Source organism: Macrobrachium nipponense, chromosome 20 (genome assembly GCF_015104395.2).
Source record: "Macrobrachium nipponense isolate FS-2020 chromosome 20, ASM1510439v2, whole genome shotgun sequence".
NCBI classification, from domain to species: domain Eukaryota; kingdom Metazoa; phylum Arthropoda; class Malacostraca; order Decapoda; family Palaemonidae; genus Macrobrachium; species Macrobrachium nipponense.
The window spans coordinates 55,303,076-55,326,252 of NC_061089.1; the positions used below are offsets into that span (position 1 = coordinate 55,303,076).

The 23,177-nt window shown below is 35.3% G+C and overlaps 1 protein-coding gene across 3 annotated transcripts; it reads left to right on the forward strand.

The window, feature by feature from the left end:
- The first annotated feature begins 3,102 nt into the window (after nucleotides 1-3,102).
- Nucleotides 3,103-21,182, forward strand: LOC135225969 (dehydrogenase/reductase SDR family member 7-like). Of its 3 annotated transcripts, none has more exons than XM_064265482.1 (9): nucleotides 3,103-3,256; nucleotides 9,104-9,230; nucleotides 9,913-9,980; nucleotides 13,134-13,283; nucleotides 14,267-14,373; nucleotides 14,505-14,744; nucleotides 14,902-15,021; nucleotides 16,782-16,942; nucleotides 19,834-21,182. In XM_064265482.1, the coding sequence occupies exons 2-9, from the start codon at nucleotides 9,115-9,117 to the stop codon at nucleotides 19,928-19,930; spliced, it is 1,059 nt and encodes a 352-aa protein (XP_064121552.1). In that variant the 5' UTR covers nucleotides 3,103-3,256; nucleotides 9,104-9,114; the 3' UTR covers nucleotides 19,931-21,182. The 3 variants fall into 3 exon arrangements, with proteins under 3 accessions (XP_064121552.1, XP_064121554.1, XP_064121555.1); XM_064265484.1 differs by lacking the exon at nucleotides 3,103-3,256 and adding an exon at nucleotides 3,504-3,656; XM_064265485.1 differs by lacking the exon at nucleotides 3,103-3,256 and adding an exon at nucleotides 4,945-5,085.
- Nucleotides 21,183-23,177: the final 1,995 nt, after the last annotated feature.

Below are 23,177 nucleotides of genomic sequence, written 5' to 3' on the forward strand. Positions count from 1 at the left end.
GATGGAAAAAGAAAAGTCAGAACACAAAGCCATTCTAATAGTAAAGGGTAAGCATAGAACAGCAATATTTAACCTAATTCTAGTCTAAATGTCAACCATTGATAAAGAAATAAATAAACAAATAATAAGCGCCTTACATGTACCAATAGAGAAGGCCACAGACCTGCTTGTGATTGTCCTTGGGTATTTCAATGGGCATTTAGGTTTCATAAGGACACAAGAACTTGACCAAAATGGAAAATACGTTATGGAACCAGTGGAAAAATACAACCTAAGGCTATTAAATGGAGATCCAAACTGCAAAGGAGAGATAACCTGGAGTAGAGGAGATCTGAACAGCGCTATAGACTTTGCCCTAGTCAACCAAAATATGTATAAAAACTATGAATGTATGGAGATAAATGAGGGAAAATATGAAGACCTATCAGATCATCACCTCATAAAGGTCCAATTCAGAATGAACACTAAAGTAAGGAAAACATTCAGAAATAAAACAAAAGAAATCAAATATTTGAAAGTTACATAATAGTCTAACAGGAAATACCTTGAATATATAGAGCATAAAGTAAGCCAACGAGACAGAAAAGGAGATCTAACCCAGTTGGAAGAAACAATGAGTGAAGCAAAAGCAAATAACCTAGAGAAGATAATCTAAAGAAGGTTAAAGACAGGAAAGCAAGAAGAAATAGAACCAGTATGGGTCACAAAAGAAATAAAGAAAGAAATAAGCCAAAGAAGGATATATAACAAATTAAAAAAGGAAAGCCACAAGAATAGAAGAAAGGAGATACTATGAAGAAGCGTGTCTTAAACAAATACAAAAAGTATAGATAATAATAAAAGAAAGCATATGAAGAATATGAAGTAAAGGTTAGAAGTGAGATAATGAATGATAAAAACAGACACAGGAAAATCTGGGAATATATAGACATGCTGAGAGGATAGACCACATCAGAAAAACAATGGATAAGGATATACGACAAAAATAAGCAAGAGATGAAGGAAGAAACCCTAGGGGAAAAGCTGGTAATATTCTGGGAAATAATATACCAAAAAGAAGGAAACAAAATAGGAGAGATATGGAATGAAAGCAAGAAAGAACAGTACAAACATGACATGGAAGAAATAGTGAAAAGATTAGGACAGCAGATAAAATACCATATATCTTTAACAGAACACATGCATGGAGTGTATGATCTAACAGAGACGGAGATTAGACCCATGGAAGAAATCAACATAACAGAAGATGTAAAAAATCAACTCGAGAAAATGAAAGCAAATAAAGCACCAGGGCCAGACGGAATGAAGTCAGTTCTGTTCAAACTACTCTTACAAAGTACTAACCTTCAAAAAGAATTGGCAGGATGTTTAAACAGCATACTGAAGGGCAGGAAAACGCAGAGAAGCTGGTTTAAGTAAAAAACAACACTTACGCCCAAGAAACAAAACCCCACAGTCAAAGATCTTAGGCCAATTGCTCTAACAAATGCATCATATAAAATTTTCATGGGGATCCTGAAAACCAAAATAGAAAAGCATTTTAGAAATTTAGGAAAAATGAATGAACTGCAATCAGGCTTTACCACACAAAGGAGGGGAATCGATAATTTATATATTTTACAATACTGCATACAAGAAACGTAAAGAAGAAAAGACCCATTATTTGTGTATGAATAGACTTCCAAAAATCATTTAGCTCAGATAATAGAAAAAATGCTCATTGAGGTCATGATGAAATATCGGCTGCATGCAGAAGTAATAAATGCAGTTGCAAAGATATATACAAATGATGTAACAAGCCTATGTCTTAACAATATAGAATAAAAAGAGCTAAATATAACTAATGGAATAAGACAGGGATGCAATGGCTCAACCATATTCTTTCTACTAATAACGTACCTGATAATATAAAAATTAGAAAATACAACAGAAGGTTTTATTAATCCATCATCTGCATATAATAGTGGCACTATTATATGCAGATGATGGATTAATACTAGGATACACACTAGAAGAAATAACAAAAGTAATAAAAATCCTTATGGAAATATAGCGAGTGAATGTGGCCTAAACATAAACAAGGACAAGAGCAACATACTAATATGCAACGACTGGTATAGTATCGATGATGTGGAAAATATGGAGCACATAGAAGGAATAAAAATAGTTAAGCAGATTAAATACCTAGGAGTGACAATCAACAACATGAAAGACTGCTTCAGAGAACAGATAAAAGGGGCCCAAATTAAAGCAAAGCAGATGGCAAATATGACTAATGCAGTCATCGATAAAAGCTGCAGCAGAGTAAAAATAGGAAAATTGTATTGGAAAGGATTAGCGATGCCATCATTCATGTATGCCATGGAAATCATAAAACTTGACAAGAAAACTATAAATGAATTTCAGAAGATAGACAATCAAGTATATAGAGCAATTTTGAAAGTGCCAAGTTACACAGCAAGTTGTGCGTTAAGATCTGAGATAGGGACCTCTTCCTGCCACTCAAGAGATATCAAGAATAAACTATTCTAACTGAAACATACATTGGAGGCTCCTATATGACCATGGATCAGTATGAAAGAAAAAAAAACTGTATAATGCAAGTAAAAGAATATATGAAAGAACTAAACATTAACTTAAGTAAAATGGAAGCAGTTAAAGACAAACAATTAAGAGAAATAATAAACAATTGGGACAGAAAAGCATGGCAGAAAGAAATGAATGAAAAGTCAACGTTAAGAATCTACAGAAAATATAAAGAAAACATAAGAGAAGAAATCCGGTATGACAACACTGAAAAAAAAAAAGGCTGATCAGTAGGGGCAGACTAGGTATACTAGGATTAAATGACGGAAATAGGATAAAAGGAGAAGATACAAAATGTTTATGCTGTGAGGAAGAAAATGAAAATTTAGAACCTTTCTTACTTTACTGTCCGGTATACAATGAGATTAGAGATAGATATAGTTTATTGCAGCAACCATATCAAGAAAATAAAGAGGAATTTGTAGCGAATATACTCTTATTGGTAGATCTACTGAGGGAGGAAGTGGAGAATAGGAAAGATTTTAAATAAGAAATGTGGTATTAGCTACAGTGAGAAGAAACTCAAACAAACACAAACTTAGGATGAATAAAACAAGCAAGGGAGCCGTTTCAAAGGAATATCCTACCTACTACTAGTGGTAGATGATAGATCTGTTGCTAAGCGGCAATCGTAATTTGCTTCGTGTATTCACTTTGTTATATTGAATTGGTAATGTAATGACATTGCAGTGTATTATGTGCAAAGTGTTTGTAGTATTTTAATGTTTCATTGGAATTCATTGCATATCCCATTGTGAAGTGAGGATACCCTAAATTACTAGGCTAGGTATTAGCTACCTAGGCTAGGTAGCCTATAGCCTAGGTATTTGTAAAAAATGGCGCTACCTAGGAAGTTTTCCTAATTCCTAAGATTCGTGCATCTATCAGCATCCCAAATCTTATCATTATTACAATCTTATCTGGTAGTCACACAGTTAGAGTCAGAGTTTGATAATACAAAGTTTTGTCAGTTGTACCGCTAACCAAGGTCATACGTAGCACTGTCTAGCCTAAAGTTGTCAAGCTAACTTTAAGCTTTGCATCGGTGCTTGTTTGACGAAACCTAGTAGGTAGGTACCTAGGTACTAGGCTAGGGTAACCTAAAATACCGAATGGCCGGCCTCTACTCTAGCGCGACCGCCTCCCGAGAAATTGGAGTTACCATAGGCTAGCTAATTTGTGACTTAGTAGGGGAAAAAAACTTACTTTGAGAGGAAAGTAGAGGTCTCAAGAAGTTACTTCGACGGGCGCTGGCTTTTAACTTCGAAAGTCGGTATTTCTATAGTATAGCCTAGCATTCCGCATCGTTCGTCCCCGCCACGAGGAATTGGGCCATCAAATGTATTTCACCGTACTATTTAGTACGAGCCCCTGGGGTTTAGGGCTAATTACAGTCTTCCGAATAAATAGCTATTAGGGTAAACAATCACGGGCGATCCATCGTCATCACACTGGCCAGGCCTTATTCACTCAATATTTAATTGGTGAAACAAGAATACAATTACAACTTTAAGCATGCCATTCAAAAGATTGAAGTTTCATCAACATAAATAGATATTTGAAAGCCCTATACAAACTAAAGTAAGCATGTGACGCTCTTCGTAAAATATGTTTTCAAGGCAGTTTTGAAATCCAATATGGTGGCAATCGTGAGGCTGGCCAGTCTAACCACGGACAATCCACCATCTTTCCCAGCACTCATTTGAACAATGTTAGCGTATATATGTAACGTTTATTGATATTACTCAAGATTGCAGTTGTAATCAGCACAATAAAACAACATTTTGTTGCCTATATTAGTGAAAGTACCTTTGAAACTTTTTATTCCCGGGGTCATGGTTTGAACTGAATTAATTTTTACCTTGTAATCGGTGATTTTAGCCTTACTGCCATCACAACTGAAACTCCACAGTGCTTATTTGATTGTAATTATACACATTTTGGTCTTAATTCACTCCACATTGCACTTGAACCATGTTGCTGTTCCTGGTTCCTAAGTATATACCCACTCTGCAAACACAGTTACGAGCAGCAGACGACAACACTGATTATGGGTGCAAAGCTTTATTCCCTTAATTGTTTACTTTACTCATTATTTAGTTTAACTTTACTTCAAAATGTTTATTTAATTCATGTCTATTATCCCTTTTTTGCAACCAAATTAACCCCAAAAAATTACAAATATTTTGGATGTATACTTACGAGCAGATGACGCGAGGAAAAATGACTCATCATTGCCAATCTAGTGGAGCGTCACACATAAGCCGATGCATTTACAAACTGTTTCCATGAATTCTAGTTGTCATAGTAATGCAGTAATGATAAGATTGCTGTAATATGTATATATACTACAAATAGATACGCTAATTTCACTTATTTCCCCGGTTTTGTGTACCTAAGTCTCATACCCAGTTTGGAGGGTAAACACATACCAATTGACAACACTGATAAACAATTGAAGAGCGCAAAACGCCACAAAGAATGCTGAAGTCCCCTTTGGTAAGTATGGTTAGAGGTTGGGTGTACAATTGTTGTGATAAAAGTGCCCCAGCGTCTGTGGGTACAAGTGGTGTGCTGATTTAGCAGTGGAAATGGGAAGTTTATTGACACAAGCAACTCCGCAAACATTGACATGGCGTCAATCTTTTAAATATTCTTAGTTGTAAGTAAAAATTTCGAAAGCGTTTTGGTGGTGTGGGCACTGCGTTGGCCACCCTTTTCATTACCCTCTGTTTAAATCTTAAAATATGGCCTTAATTTCTAACTTTGGAGAAAATACTTACTTCGAAAGGAGAGTAGAGGTCTTTAGTGCATTCTCTCACCATCAACAACTCGTGACTGATGACCATCTCCTGTGTCGGGACGCGTTAAAAGTACTTTTTCGGAGGGTGGCCTTGCCGTGGTAGTCGGTGAGTTGGCCAGTCCACGCAGTGTTTTACCCTACTTAAAATTCTTGTTCAGGAGGTAGAACTGCATAGAAAAACCGCAACTGCCATAGTCTAGGCTGCCGCAGAATAGTAATATAGAGCTACTTTAAAGTCTATTTTGGGTTACAGGACTTATTAAAGTACTTGGTTTTACTAAGTACTTTTTCGGGAAGGTGGTCGCATTACGGCCATTCAGTATTTTACCCTAGCTATCGTAGGCTCATTCATAAAGTTACTTCGATTTCTTTTATCTCTTCAATATCAAACAAGGTGGACGAGATAAGGTAATTCTAGGCAATAACTCTTCATGGACTGCAAGGAACGGTCCCGCGAATACAAAAGCCTCCTAGAAATGGGGCATCCAATGTATTTTGCCATGTTTAGTACTAGCCCCTGAGGGCTAGTACTAAACATGGCACCCCCACAAAATAACGGTAATAAGCGGTACCCCCACAAAATAACGGTAATAAGCGACCCAAATACTATAGGGAATTGTGATTCCCAAAGAAATACCTGACACGGAGTTATTACCTAGCTCTACCGAAGGTCAAAGCTGAACTAGTACTACCCATTAGTTAAGCCTAAAAGAGCAGTGTTTCCTATTGTAAGGAGGTGGCGAGGTAGGTAGCCCTGGTCAATGCTGAGGCTAGGTTCCTCTGCTTCCTCAGTAACGGTACCCTATTTTACCCTAAGAAAGGTAATCCTACAGTTTAGGGGTCCAAATTCACTGCTCCTTTGTGTATGTTAGTTTAAGTATTCTTTCTTATTTCCAATTTCTTCTTTTGACACCTGCAAACAGAAGTATGTTTGCTAAAAACTGAGCAGTTTCTTTGCTTACAGAAGTAGAGATAGTAAAAAACCAAAGGTAATGAAATTCTGCACCTCATGCAAATAGTGTAGTGTGCCTGCAACTGTGTTTGTGGAGTGAACGCTTAGGAACCAGGTAGGAACCTGGCACAGGTTCTTGGCTCTTCAGCAGCCACTTTTTGATAAGTCTGAAAAAATGAGCAGTTTATCTGTCTACAGATGCAGAAAGTTATGATTTTCTCAAACCCCTAAGAATGTTTTGTTTACATTCCCCCTCTATTCCCTTTGTATATTTACCATCTCTGCTTCTGTAAGTAGACTGCAAATTTTTTCATTGGTTTCCCTGATTCAATAAATATTTGATAGATCTGTGTGATGATCTTTCCTTTACATAATGCAATGAATATGGACCCCTAAACATAAGCTTACCCTAAGAAATAGTTAAGGCTGACGATTACAACGTACCACATCTGGTTCAGTGTACGTAAAAAATGGACTCCGTGTTTAATACCTGGCCCTTGGGCATGAATACAAAAATATGAGAAAAAGATGATATATACAAATATAAACAAAAGATATAAACATGTACAAAAGCATAGACAAGAGGTAAATATAGTCCTGTTGGCAACTGGCAGGAGTCACGCTGCAGTAATAGTGTTCAGCTTCACCTCTTTAGCTACTATAGACTATAAAGCCTAGCAAACTAGGTAAAGTTAAGCATGCAGTAATCAGTTTTATGAATTAATTTGTCCCTCTCCATTTACCTTCCCCTTTGTACACTGTAAGAGATAGGGTAGTACAAAGGAACCTCTGAGGGATTCTTTTAACAGATGACATTGTGTAGAAAGTGGGTAAAGTAAGGCTAGGCTAAGAAGGGTCAAAGAATAGACCAGGTCTGTAGGGTCAGAAGGGTGATCACAAGTGTGTATGGCTATATGGGATTTTTATATCTAACCTATGTATACATTTTTATATATAAAAGACAGCTAGTAAAATCGCAGTTTCAGTCAGCAACTCATTGCCTTACCAAGTGTTAAACTATAGGCTAGGCATGGTATTTTTATCTTAGGGTCCTTGAAATGTGTTCCATCGATATTGATAGCCTTACCTGGCTATAAGACTTGTTCCATAAGTTATCAACCTCCTAAACTTTTTGAAACAATATTTCCAAATTACCTAAATGCTTGATGTTCATGACAGATATAGGCCAAAGAAAAATAAAGACAAAGATGAAATAGGCTAATAACATGTCTAAACTATGGAACATACATTATGCATAGGTTATTCAAAAAGTCTTTATCCACGAGTGTATCCCTGTCTGGGTTATATGTAGCATGGTGTAGCTTAGGGGGACCAATCAAACTTCAAAATGTTGACTAAATCACCATATGCCACAGCAAAATGGTGAAATTATTATTTTTGTATGCTTAATAAAATGATAAGAATGATATAGATCTTCTGTACTTTTAAATACTATGAGATAGAAAAAATAGGCATTACGTATACATAAATGGGCTTAAACAATATGGAAAGAGCAAAGAAAGTTTTTTATTTAGGTAGTTTGTTTCATTATCTGCTGACATGCAAATCTCATAGCAGGTAGTGTGTAGGATGTTGAGTCAAGTCCATGCTTTCAATATTGCACTTCTGTTTGAGAAATATTAAAGAAAAGTTGTTGCAAATATTTTAAACAAAAATGTACTTATGTTGGTCTTCCTGAGTTTTTACTTACAAATATAAAATATCACAACTGTATAGAAAATAATTTTGTTACATATGCCTATCCACTTGGATTACCATTACTTGAAGGTTGTTTTTGGATTGAGATTAATATCACAAGTATTAATATACAGTACATAATCTTTTAGAAATCACTTGTTAATTGGGGATACCAATGCATTGCAGTATTGCAAAAGCCTAGTCTTATCAGTCAAGACAGAGACCAAATTCATTATCTAAATTTTATATTGAAGAATAACTGCCATATCCCCTGCCACAAGTTGTACCCAAACTCAGTCACCGAAGCAAGAACCTTTTCATGTGGTCTTGAAATTTAAAGTTCTTAGGTAGCATTACTAATAGCTCATGTGAATTACTAGTACTTGTTAGATGAGTTGAGAATTTTTCTTAGGGTGGAAATCCCATATTTTGTATGTATTATGCCACTACTTGTCTGGAGTATTTTAGACTTTTTTTATTTTTAGTGCTAGGTTGGGTTAGCCTGAGTAATCATAACCTGAAGTAAATGTAGGTTTCATGTGACTTGGCAATAGTAGAGTTTCAGATGCTCTGCTTCTGCAGAGAATTAGAACATAGTTACTGTAGTGACCATATGGAAGATTATAGTCAAGTGTTCGCTTATCAAATAGTATCCAGTCTGTGAAGGGACCCATACAATAGTCATCTAAATGCTTCACACATTGCTTTCATCCATAGTAGCTTTTTAGGTTTTCTGAAATAATGTTTTTAATTAAGTATGCATAAATGCTTAAAAATTGGAGTAGTAAACTTTCAAGCTTTATTTTTTAACAAGTTTCTTTCTCCTATCCTCGTCAGCGGGAATTTAAAAGAAAACATGGTTATGTGTTTTGTTCATGTGGGGCTGGCTTACTCACAAAACTGACTTTAGTTTTTTATACGTAATTTGAATAACCATAAGGCGTTGTTTTCTATTTCTCCACAGTACTTTGACTGTTAATTTTTTCACGTAAAATGATGGTTGATACGCATGAAGAAAATAAATGTTTTAATCCTATCTTTACAAAGGCTTACGTTAATTTCAGGTTGTATCACAATGCTCCCTGTGGACTGGTTTTTTGTGGTTGCTGGAGGAATTGGAGTGATTCAATTAATAGGCTTCTGTTCGTTAGTCAGCAGCTTATATGCAGTGACATTCTTGGCATTGCTTAGGTGAGTTTTTCTTTTTGACCTCATTGATTGATGTTAATGTCTAAAAACATTATTTGGTGTAGAGGGGAAAGACAGGAAACAACCTACATCTAACTTGGTTTAGAGAGGGTTCAATAGGTATAAGAGTAATAGTAGTTTTACCCATTGGTCAGATAACTTACTGGAATATAAGTCATTTGGCCTCATTAGTTACATACATGCAATCTTTACTTATTTTTTGCCTGTAGTTACAAACATGCAATCTTTACTTATTTTTTGCCTGTCAGCTGTTAAATAACTGGGGAAACTTTTCCCCTTACATGTTGTAGTCTTTCATCTCGTTTGCGGAAAGCTCTCCCACAGTTTAAATTGGATAGAACCTTCTACATTAGACAGAGGTCTCTAGCACCAGGGAGACATCCTGGAGGATAAATCAGTAGTCCCTCTTGTTAGAAAGTTCAGTATTATTACCCTGCATCAGGATGAAGACACAAGGTCATAGTCCTACATGTTGTAGTCATAAGAATCTTTTACTGATCAAGGGAAATGTAAATCAATTTTAGAAGCCTCATATACTACAACATCATAATATACAGTTGAAAGCAGGGGAGTTGATCTCTTTAGGAGAGCACTGGGTTTGAATCTATGGAACAGATTTTTTTTATCAATGAATAGTTGCTGAAGCTGTTGTTATTACTTTCAGATATGTTATTATACCTGCGGATTCTGACATAGTTCTTTGCTTCTGCAAGCATTTTGGTAAACCAGTTGGTAAGGCATTTCCAGTTATATCTTATAAATAGCATTACTGACAAGTAGATTTTCAATATTCTGTGAACTTATTAGATGTTTAGGAAAAATCTTTAAAGTAAAGCTTGTGTAACGTCCTATTAATATAATTGGTATGTACATATACACCTTTGGGGTGTGTAACTCATATTCTTCTCACTATTGTCTTACATTACAAGACTCCATTAATACATATCTTAACTCCTAGATTTCACATCTTTGTGTTATCTGCGCCTCATTGGTAGATGTTATAACAATTTAGAAGTGTGTGTGTAAAAGAGAGCTGTTACACAATTTCAAAAATACTGTATACCTTACATTTTGTAAGAACATAGCATATACTGGAAAACTGAGAAACTTTCCAACATTCTGTCATATAAATATAAACTAAGTGTGATTAAAATTCATTAAACCAGCTATACTGCAATGAAATATGAGAGCTCATAGATTGTAACTTCACTGCTTTATTACTTGCTGTGACAAGTTTTAGTAGCCATAATCAGGCAATTGCCTTATTTTTCAGTCATAGTAGATGAGCCAAATCTAATTAAAAACAAGCAAAAGCTGCATTTAGAAAAAGATTTAGACCTACCCTACTGAGAAAGCTCCCAGTCTCTCCTGCTCAAGTTTTTATTTTATTTTATTGACTAAATTGTACACTTAATTGGTGTGTATTTTGAGTGCTCCACCAACCTCTATATGTCCATAAGATTGAAAAACATAATATTGAATGTTTGTTCATGACCTCAAAGGCAAAGCATGACTTAGTGATGTATTTCTACATATAGAGGGTCAATGATTAATACTCCTCTCTTGGGTAATTTTTGCTGTATCAAAAAAAATTTTGAAATGTCAACCATCTTTTCAGTATTTTTTTTAATGATCTCCGCCAGTTTAGCGTGATGTAAATTGATGATAAAAAAAATAAATTTGATATATTTAACTTACCCAGTAATTACTTAGCTAAGAGTTTCTACTCGACGGCAGTTTGAATTTTGATATTAGTGGTAGCGATCTTTTGTTTTTAGGTAGATGGCAAGGCCCCACCCACTTTCAGAGTAAGAGAGGAACAACTCAGCTAAAGGCTCAATTTGTTTCTGCCACTTGTTAGGTCCACACCTGGTATTGACTAAGCTGCTGGATTTTTGGATTTGGATTTTCTTCACCTTGGTGAAACATTGGTGAAGTATTATTTAGTAGCCTTTCGGCATTATTATTAGTTACTGTATTCATCTTCTTTGGATGAAATTTATGGATTGTGACTGCTTAGCTAGATAATTTATGTCTGAGTCTACCACTTATTTTAGTAAAGTCTGCAATAACTGGATGACTAAATTGACTTGCGATTCTCACAACCTTTGCACGAGTTACAGAGGGCAGGTATTAATCTGACTTGTGAACAGAAGTGGAAGAGTTTGGTTTCTCATTTGGCAAAATTAACTCCTATTGCTAGTAGTTAGAATATTACTGTGTCTTCCCCTTTACTTAATCCTGTTACTCCTGTATCAGTTAATTCTCTCAGTCCACTTACTCCTCCTTGCTCCCACACTTCCAAACCCAATCACTTCACTGGCCTTGAAGTCCTAGGAATACTTCTTTCAACTCCTTCAGGTTGATGTGGAGCTCCTTCTCTTTTGGTGACAACCTTCCAGAAACTTCCTGACTTGCCAGAAGGGCTCCCCATCCTTGATCCAACTCATCAGAAAATAAGTCAGTGGGAGGAGCAACTTCCCTTCTGTCAATCTTCCTTCTCATCACCAACGCAAGTCCTCCTTTATTTCTTGATATATCAGAAAAAATTACAGTCTTGGTGTACTTTCCAATCCCAGCAAGCTCTTCGGTAAAAATGCAGTGGTCTCATATGAAGTTTCCTGAGCCTCATAAATTGTTCCATCAAGGCTAGCGTGAAAGTGCTAGTGTGAGTGTCATGAGAGTGGAGGAGTGGCTGCTTGTCCCATTGATACTCATCGGCAAAGGTCACTACCATACTCCCAAGGGAGGTCAGTGGGGTCTGCCCACAGGCAGCTGCTCCCTCAGTTCAACCTGTTGAATCTCAAGTTGAGACAGGAGACAGCTGTTAGAAAAGCATCTTGGTAGTGAGTCAACTTTCCTCTAGTTCGGGGACTCCTCTCTGAGCAAGAGGCGCCAGTGGCATTTTCCCAACGAGTCACACCCCCTGAAGAGAAGGTCTTCATTTAGGGATCAGTCTCCTCCGCTGCCCAGCAAAATGTGGAGGGAGCATTCATTGAGCCCTCAACCTTCGGTATTGACCCTTGTCGCAAAGCTGTTTCTTAATACTTTGTCAGCCTTCAGAGTACTCCTTCGCTGCAGAGTTTCACAACTGCAGAGGTGCCCCACGGCTTTACCGCCACGCCACTGTACTTTGAGAGGAGTGCCAACCAGAGGCAGTACCTATCTACCTGCAGCAGCTCTTTCAACAGGTGAGGAAACAATAAACATTGTTTCAAAGCTAGCCATAGTTTTTATTCCTTAGTATATTTGTTTTAAGCCATTATGTTGTCCATGATTCCCCACCTTCAATATGAAATCAGCTGAGTAATTACTGGGTAAGTTACATACGTATATGAAAATGACATTTTTATGATGAAATAAAATTTAATTTCTCTTACCCAGTGACTATGGATGGAGCCTGCCCTCCTTCCTGCACATCGACTTTTATCATAAAAAAATTGAACTTTTGGCTGAATTGTTCCTCTCTCTCTTACCCTGAAAGTGGGCAAAGGTCCTGTATAGACTTTGGGATTAAGACTAGAAAGGTGGATGCAGTAATTGCAAAACAGAGAATTACAATGTAAATTTGTATGCGGGTAGATATGAGGGAAAAATAAAATGTATTATTTAACATATAGTTAAAAACTTAATATACAAAAGTTATTGGAGATGGTGGTTTGCTTTGTGAAAAGTAGAACTTTTGACAAGCAAAACTGGGAGCCTGTATGTTTGGTATGACTTTAACCAAGTAAAATTACTAGTGCTCATTATTATTTAAGTATTGATGTAACACACGGTTTTCGTACTTTGACAGACATGAAAGGTAATAGTACAAATAATTACTGGTGATGAATTGTCTATGGAATGCAAGAGTTGCTCAGTTTTTTTTTATTTCTCTTTCAGAAAGTCTGAAAGGTCAGGTGGTTTGGATCACTGGGGCATCAAGTGGCATTGGAGAGGCTTTAGCAATTAGACTGGCTAAAGTAGGTGTACGTCTTGCTTTGTCAGCAAGATCTGTTGAAAATCTTGAGAGAGTGAAACAAAGATGCCTAGGTAAGCTCTTGATTTGTTGTGTTCATGCAATATCACTCGTCATATCTCCTGCATGTATAGTAAAAGCAATTGCAAATAGATGGGCAAGAGACGCAAATAGAAGTTAAAGACCTGAGTGGGGAATACTGTATCTTTTGTGGAAAGAAAAGGTTGAATATCAGTGTCAGTGTAATGTGCCCATCGATGTTTCAGTTGTAGAAGTGTTCCCTTTAGAGAACTGCAAAATTGGAGTGAGAAAGTAGATGAAGGTAAGGTAGTTGAAAGAGGAAATAGAGCACTGCAATTAGATGATCAAGAGCAAATGCTTTGAGTGTAAGAAACTAAAGATAGGATCAGATTCCAGAAGTGCAGTTTTAGGTGCTTGACTTTTACAGTGAACAAAGACTCCTCAATTGCTATGGAAAGTAGTGGGTAAGTTGTAGTGAATGGTTGGAAAGGGGTGGATTCTCCCATTATTTCAGTGGAATTTCATGAACAATAGCAAATGTTTTGTTCCTAATAGACTTTGAATGGAGATACAGAATGCAGAAGTGTAGTGGTTAAGTGTCAGATACATGCAGTGAGCAGATCCAAATGGGAACTTAGTTTTAAATTACAGTGAGGAATTTAAAAATGTTCACTACTGAATTATCACTGGACACTTGTGGTTTGGAGAAGAGGAAACTGAAAAGGTTAGACACTGTAAAGTGTTTTACCTAATAAGTGGGTGTAATTATCTGCAGCTTTTTTTATACCAATTTTTACATTATTTTCAGGATTTTAATATATAATATTATTGGATGGTATGAAATTTGGTGTGTCAGTAACAGCTAGATGAGAAAGATTTGATACAAGTCTGAAGTCTGAAGCTTCTTTTTAAGGTATGCAGTATTGTAACCCATCCATAAAAGTTGGTGACAGATAGCAGTTAGTGTTCCCTTAATTTTTATAGTGTACTGAAGTGTTTAAGAAGTCAAGTTTATATGTTTTCGTTTCCACTCTAGAAACTGGAGGTGTTACCAATGATGATGTTTTGCTTCTTCCATTGGATATGGTTCAGTATGACCAACATCAGCCTGCTTTTGATGCTGTACTCAAACATTTTGGAGAGGTACACTTTATGTATTTGCTTCTAAAGATTTTATTTGTAAAACTGGCAAGAAAGATTAACAGACTTTGTGAATTGTAAAAATAACTATAAATTGTGAGATAGGGCATTATAGCTTTAATTTTTGTTCACAGCTTGATATCCTTGTGAGCAATGCTGGTCGCTCCCAGAGAGGCCGTTGGGAGATGATTGATGTGGCTGTAGATCGAGAATTATTTGAGCTTAACGTCTTCTCATTAATTGCTCTTTCACGAATTGCCACTCGCTACTTCCTGAAAAGAGGCCACGGTCACCATGTAGTCACCTCAAGTACTGCTGGTAAACTTGGAGCCCCTTTGTCAGCCTCATACACAGGATCAAAACATGCCTTGCAGGTATTGTACAATAGTATGTTTCCCAGTTTGGTTTAGATTTAATAAGTCTCTGACCAATTATAGTGCTACAGCTAATTTGCAGTTTTATTGTCACTCTACTTTCTTGTAATCATTCCTGACCTACATCATCACTGGATTTCATCTTTCATCATTACAGGGTTATTTTGAATGCTTACGAATAGAAAAAGCTGGATGCGGCTTAGATATTACAATGTTCTGTCCAGGGCCAGTTGATTCAAACCTTTTGAAAGTTTGCTTCACCGAGCAGAAAGGAGAGGTAGGTTTTTGTTTTATTTCATTCCATTATGTATTCTGTTCCAAACTTTTTACTAGATTCTTTGAAAAGATTGTATGTTCTGTAACTCAGAGAACTGTTATTTTACAAAAGCCTTATCTTTGACCTTACCCAAAATAAAAATAACTAAGGCTTCCTCTTTTTTATGGGTAACTATTACTGGAACATCCTTATTCAGTGAACTTTTTTTTATATAAGATTATCCAAATCTCCCAAGAAAGAATGATTAGATATGAGAGAGGTAGAGTAGATTGATGGGCTGTTCTGTTTTACAAGTTATTAGCATAAAGGCAGTGAGATTTTAGGTGTTTAGAAAGTGAACTGTGAGTAGTTTCAGTATCATAGTAGTTAGAGAACAGGGTATATAAAAGTGTAGTCTCAAAAGCCCAAGAAAAAATGTGACTTACATTGTTTACAATGAATAAGAATTAATAAGAAAGCCATAATGGATTTAAGTAATTCATTTACAAATCTTTTGAAAAACCTAAGAAAGAACTAACTTGACCAGCAATCTTTAGGTATCTTCAAAGACTAGTAGTTCTTAAAAGATTCTGAGTTCTGAAATGACAGTAGGGATATACTGGTAATTCTCAAGATTCTCTCATTTTTATAACTTAGTTTATTCGTGTTTTTATCTATTGATTCTTTCATTATGGTCATTGTTATTAACACTTAATGGACAAGCATCATCACATGAGTATCTATAAAAGGTTTCGAGAGACAGAAGTGCTAACTCATGTAAGTATTAATATTACATGCCATGCAATTCAAAGGAATTTAATGGAAAAGATGTTCATATCACTTTAATGATCCATAAATGACGAATGGCAACTGTAGTAGCTCAGCACAGGATAGAGGGCAATCAGCATGCCTGGATACTTGATGGGGAAATGTCTTGCCCAATGAAGTCTTTTTATTTATTTGGTCATAAATGTACCCAGGGATTGTTGTTGGTTTTAGTTCTTATCTTTTATGCTAGTATGTCAATTATAATTGTAATTTTGCTAAGAAATATTGGAAAAAACGTGTACTTATACGTCACAACAAGTTACTGCATCTCCCCATCTCAGTAAATCTCGTAAATATTTTACAATAAACATACTCAGAAGTTGTTACTGATCTTAGTTCTTATCTGTTTTGATATTGTGTGAGCTGTAATTATAATTTTACAAAATACTTAAATAAGATTAATTATTAGAAAAAACGTGTATAACTTGGTAAAATTTCCGAGTGTTTGGAAAAGAGGCCCTGCATATGGTTGTAAATATTCGCTTTCAACTTCCTATGGAAGGTACAGAAAAATTTTTAGAATATTCTCATTTACACCATGTACATTTGCTTATCTTCCTCCTCTTTCCATCGATGTGTTTTTTCTCAAATTGGCCAACCTTAAAGTTTGTCTGGTCTGGGGATGTGCTTACTATATATTTAGCCTGTCCCTGAAAGGTTAAAAATTTTATGCTTTTGATATGGGCTGGTCGATGTGTTTTTGAAATATGACAAGATCTATACAGAGCCTTGCAGTTTCAAATATTGAGAGGTGTGTAGGCATGGGATTAAAAACGGGAGAGGAACAACCAATTAGATGGTGGAGATATTGAATTTGTAAGACACATACCAGTATGAAGGTCAAAAGAATTAATGGTAAAGTTTTTATTTTAGTTTTGGATTTTGTAGGTAATATAGATTAATTATTTTAAGGCTTTTACGTTGGTGTAAAATGAGTCATGTTTTATGTTCAGGACCTTGGAGATGTGAAGAGGGGCAAGAAAATGCCGACTGACCACTGTGCAGACTTGTTTGCAATTTCTATTGCTAACAAACTAACTGAAGTCTGGGTGGCCCACCAACCTATTTTGACCATGTACTATATCAATCAGTACCTGCCTATCCTAATGAAAAAGTAAGTAAGACTTGAATCTTTTGTTTTGTATAGGTACCCTTTTTTTTCTAGGTTTGGTAAAAATATCTCATGATAGGAAAGAAGTAAATGTATAATCTTTAGTGAGTGTTCTTGTGTAGGGTGTTATTCTTTTACCTGTCTTCCAACACATTTATATTTTGTTGCGGTTTCATCTGCCTCAATGGAGAGAGTAGACTGTTCATAATCAATAAATCTATAGGTAGGATAGTATGGATAAATGCATAGATGAGCAGATTTTTTGAGAAACCAGAAGCCTCATCCTCTCCTGCTACAGTATCAATAGCGCGATATCACTTACAATTTCCCTTCTGTGTATGGCTGCATTACTTCCTGCCTTTCACTTTTCATCCATTCCTTTTAACTTCTTCCCATGTAGCTGTAATTTGTGTATAGAATTGTTAACCATTTTTCCAGGTGTGAGAAAACACACCTGGCTGTATGTAGATACCTATGATTTTCCCTAATGTCAAATGGTACTTTATGCTCTCAAGAGTTCTTGACATTTTTTGTGTCAGTAAATCAGAGTACACCTTGACTCTGCCTCTTACTCGCCGCCTCATTATATAGCTGTTGCCTCTTACTTACTGTCTCATTATATAGCTGTCCAGATTTTAACTGTACCTTATGTCACTTTGTCCTCTCTTAGAAGAGGATAACCTTTGGGTGAGACCTGTGAAATTATAAATGTGACTTTTGGGTGAGCTTTGGGAGATTACAAATGACTCTATGGTCTCGTTAGCTCTCTAATGGTAATAGGAACCTAATTCAGCCCTTTATTATTCAGTTGGTTTCAATACAATAGTAATAAAAATCTGTTTTGTCCATTTACTTAGATAATGAAGGTAGTTCAGTAGAATATTTTTGTTGTGCTATCAGTTTACCCTAATTTAAATATTTTTTGGTGATAGTTTTCAAAGATGTCATTGGATGCACTTCTGCCAATTGATTTGGATAACATGGAAAAAAATTGAGTGTGCTTTGTTTTCAGTGTGTCATTTCATTTTTCAGTGGTTTATAATTTCTTAACTGATTGAAAAACTTGTGGCATATGCTTATATAAATTAGGGCCTAATTATATAAAAGAACCTGTCATATCTTAGACAGATTACTTATGGAAACACAGATTCCTTAAGGAAATTTCTTTTGAATCTTAAGCCCGCCACTAACGTTCAGTTATGCCTGCACAGTTGGACTGTGCAGTTGTAACTGAACATTAGTGTGGACAACCTGCAGTTTTTCTGGCCTGCACAGGCGGCCTGGGTAAATAGCTCGTCTCAATCTATGAACATCAGGACAAATGGCTGCAACGTTAATGTGGTGAAGTTAACTTTTTTGGCTCAGTTCGTTACATGTACTAATTAAGAACATTGAGCTGGGATTTATTAAATTGAAAGTGTTTATACCTAAATTGATAATATATTGGATTTACATGTTTTAAATAAATGATACGAAAGATATATATTCATAATTTTGCCATTTTTCCACGGGAAAAGTAATAGTGTATAATGAAGGCTGAAAGTAGCAACAACATTCTTGAATGTCTTGTAGATCTCTTTGAAATCTATATAAATGAGACTGGTTTGGCAAGTAAAATCCAAAGGTTATCGTAAAAGATTAAGCCTATGTATTATTATTTGTGGTTATAAACCATATATGCAAGACAGCTTTTCAATGAGAATATGATGACCAAATAATGTAAAACAAGAATAGGCTTATATGCGTCCATTCATGATTGTGCAACATGTATGTAATTTCATTTTTAAAATGAGAACAAAATGATATTCTACTTTCTGATGAAACAAAATCAAACAATATTGGACTATGTAGCTACGTATGTTTTTTCATTGCTTACATCTCACAGAAGTTTGCTTTGAAATGTAATTAGACTAATCAACACACTAACGAAACACAGGAAAACAGTAGTAAGCTAAGGATTTTCATCCACTGTAACACGTCATAAAGTCAATCTTTAAACGAAAATAAATCACTTACTCTGTTAATGAAATAGAAAAAATATTAGGCCTGTGTGTCAACTTTAAAACGAAAGCCATCGATTACGAACTTAATTATCTTTCCATGGAACTTCTTCATTCATAAAATATTCAATAAATATTATGAAAGTCCTTTGGGCCAAATTTAAACTTATTAACAAATTCACAAGGGAGTTTGTAATTTGCTTTTATCAAACTTTTTCTCTGGACGTCTTGCTTGACGTTTATGAATTTTTTTTTTAATGGTGTCAGCAAATCAATTACAGCCAGAACATCATGTGTTGACGCCATGGCTGTTACTGAGGACAGCAAACGGCCTGTATCGCTAGTGGTGAAGATTTACCTGCACAGTCCGACTGCGCAGTTATAACTATGTAGGCATAACTGAATGTTAGTGGCGGACTTTAGACATTTTCATCTTTACTAATCGGTAAACTAGTTTTAATCTATGAGAACAAACCATTTGGGCCAGTCTGTGTGAGAATTGATTTCTGGCTCAGGAGTCTGATGATACATACTTCTGAGTTATTGTATTATTAGCAATGTTAACAAGGAAATTTTCATGTATGTGGGCTCTTCTACTTATGAGTAGTAATTACTGTACTATGGGATGGGTATTTATTAGTAAATTAATGCAATTATCGTAGAATTCTAACTTTTTAGAGGAGTTCAGAATATTCCTTATTTACCTGTAATCATTTCTCTATATTTTGAAACACCTCAGCTACTTTTTAGTTGTATGTAGGGCTAAATGTAAGGAGTTTTTAGAAGGAAATCTGTACCATTTTCTAGTATAGGATTAGGTATTGCATGCATCAGATTGTAAGTACGTAATATATGCACTTTCAGGCACTTATTTTTGTGTTCTCCCTGTTTTAGCTTTATGAGAGTACTCCCCATCAAATTCATCATGAAGCTGCGAGATGGTCGTACAGATGTAGTACAAGTAGATGAAACTGGACCAAAAAAGGATTAAGCTTGATGGACCTCCATAGAATGCCTCTGCTTCTTCATTCATTATAGAATGTGGTGCTTTTTGTTGTGAGTGTTACTAGCCATTTTTAAAATTTATGATAATTTTTTTAGATTTGGTTTGTTTTACTGTTTTATAATTGTTATTATCACAGAAAATATATTCTCATTTCTGTGTTACTGCTGTATTGTTTCATGAAATTCAAACATTATCGAGGTAAGTGCCACACATTTTGTGTGTGTGATATTTTGTTATTAGACAACTTCAAATTACATTGGAGAAAGGGCAAAGCTGAAGACTGGACCAGATGGAAATTCATGGAGGAAATGCACAAGAGAGAAGCAAGAGTAGAATTCTTATCACATCTGTCCACACGAAGGGAAAATCTGACAGACAATACATCTTGTCAGTTCTGAATTCTTCAATAATTAATACAGGACATTCGAAAAATAGTTTTGGATATGTGTTATCCAGCTAATGTTTTGGATACTTGCTACAAAAAACCCTTGAAGATATTTGATGATAAAAAGAGACAGCAAGACAGAATTGTGTAAGAACACCTTATGTTTGCATTTTTTCACCAGTTTCAAGTCCATTAAGTCAGTGAAGATATTCATTGCAGAAATCTTTATAAAACTAGTCTATAAAAAACATGTTTATAAGAATTGTCCTTACAGGAGTAGCAATATTGTTTTTAAAATTCCATGTATGACTGTGATTCATTTTATTTGGAGATGACAAGTAAAGAAATGAATGTCAGAATAAATCAACATTGATATTCAGTTAGGGATTGCCGAAAGAATAATGCTCTTTTTGTACACCTAAGTGAAAAATCACATACAATTGATTGGTCCCATAGTATTATACATTATTAACAAGATTTATTTAATAATAATATCTCAAAAACATCTTAGAATCTGCATTAACAAATTGAAATAACATTGGTTAAAGTTCAGGTCTATATGCTCTAGACCCCATTCTGCACAAGATGTTGAAAGATTTAAATGAGAAATTGAAGATTATCAGTATAATTCTTGTTAATGTTCCTAGCCTCTCCTCTGTTAACCCAATACTGAGGTAAATCCAAGACTGCTCTTCCTCACCTGAACATCAACCCCAAATATAATGACTTCTGTATGCACTAAAGCACTAAAATGAATTTTAGATATTTTTTGTAAAACTGTATTTTTGTTCAATCTTATTTTCTATGTAATTTCTTTGAGAATGTCTTAGAATAAAGACAAAAGCTTTTGCACCCCATTATTTAATTTTCCTTATGCAGAATACTTTGTTTGTATTTTACTTCAAGTTTTTAGTCCCTTGCCAAAATATCCAGTGGGTCTATGGAAAGACAGTGTATTTGCAAGATTCCCCAGATGGGTAATCTGCTCCTGCCACAATGTTCATAGTACCACAACTTTTATTGTTATTGCAAAAAGGTAATGATAACCAGAATATATATATAATAATATTATATATATATAGATATATATATTATATATATAATATATTAATAAAGTCTATCACATTACCGTGATTCATATACATATATCGAACTACAAATGTCCTTTAATATCTAATTCGCTCTACCTCGGAATTAATATATTTTCATGTATGCTTAACCGAGGGGGAATTTATTAAGCGATAATAGAATTGGCGATCGACAGGCGCGAACCAGCGACCTCCCAATTCCAGGACTGGCAGTGAAGCCTTAAACCACCTGTGTCGGGGTGGTTTAAGGCTTCACTGCCAGTCCTGGAACTGGGAGGTCGCTGGTTCGCGCCTGTCGATCGCCAATTCTATTATCGCTTAACACGTTTCCTGTGACAGCCATAATGGCTGGAATGCTGGTACTGCGACAGTAGTAAAACTGCTCTATCGTCAGTACCAAAGGAGACAACAAGGGGAGAGATTGTTCATGCTTGTCTCTCACAAGATAGACTTTGTTGAGGTAAGAAAAGCCGTGACCCACCCGTGGGTCCCATCGCATCTGAATGAAAATTTTATTACTGCAGTGCGATGGGACCCACCGGTGGGTCCCACTTGAATTTTTTTTTAATTGTAGCTAACCACTCTGTATCTATGAGACCTGCTATCATGTAATAAATATTTATATATAATTTATGTATTTGAGGGTTTGGTTAGGGTTTCCTTTTCTGTCTTTTTTTATTTATATGTTGTTTATATATTTGAGGGTTTGTTAAGGGTTTCCTTTTCTGTCTTTTTTTATTTTCTTAGGCAGTGAATGACCTAATATGACCCATAGTTCTGAATCTTTTCTAAATTTCTATAAATCAATCAGTAATTTTATATATTGTTTTACCTTAGTATCAAAACTTTACACAGCATATCATCATTGCAGGTGTTACAATGTTGGCTTCCAACTTTTATGGAAGTAAAAAAAAATCTGATAGAAATGAAAGCTCCAATTCTGAAGAAGAACTGTCTTCTGAAGAAGACATTTCTGATGATGAATATATTCATTCAGAAACAGGAAGCAGTCCATCAAGGGAAGAGTCTCTCTATGATGATGGAACCAGTCACAAGGACTGGTTTACCTATCAAGACACCTCAAAGTGTGTTAGACTATAATAAGTGCAAGAAAGGAGTTTATTTATCAGATCAAATGTCATCATATTATTCACCTCTGAAGAAGTCAAGAAAATGGTACAGAAAAGTAGCATTAGAATTTATTGCTGGTACTTCTACAGTGAATGCTTGGGTACTTTACAATAAGTACTTTGCTGTCAAGAAAATGTCATTACGTGCATTCAAGGAATCTATTGTCTTATACTATACTAGTGGTATCATGAAGGAAAAAAACAAACCAGGAAAATCAAGTATGAATATTTCAGGAAAATCTTCACATTGTCTCAAAGAAGCAGAAGGACAGAAAAGAAAAAAAAAGGAAACGATGCAGAGTCTGCTACGAAATGTTAGCAGCAAATGAAGGATCCAAAGTGGCCAAAATCAAGTCAAGAAAGGTTTCCACATATTGTGACTCATGTGATGGCACTCCATACCTATGTTTATCATGTTTCAATCTCAAACATAACTAGTGAATGATTTTTCATTAGCAAATGGAATGGAAAACTAATTTTCTAATATACTGAATGTCAGACAAATTTTCTTTGCAATTATTTCAATAAAACTTTGTTTTTTATTTTTTTTGTATAATTCAACCCTTTGATAGCAATAATGATCTACTAAAATAATAATTGCAATTAAAAGTTTAAGTTTTTTTTGATAA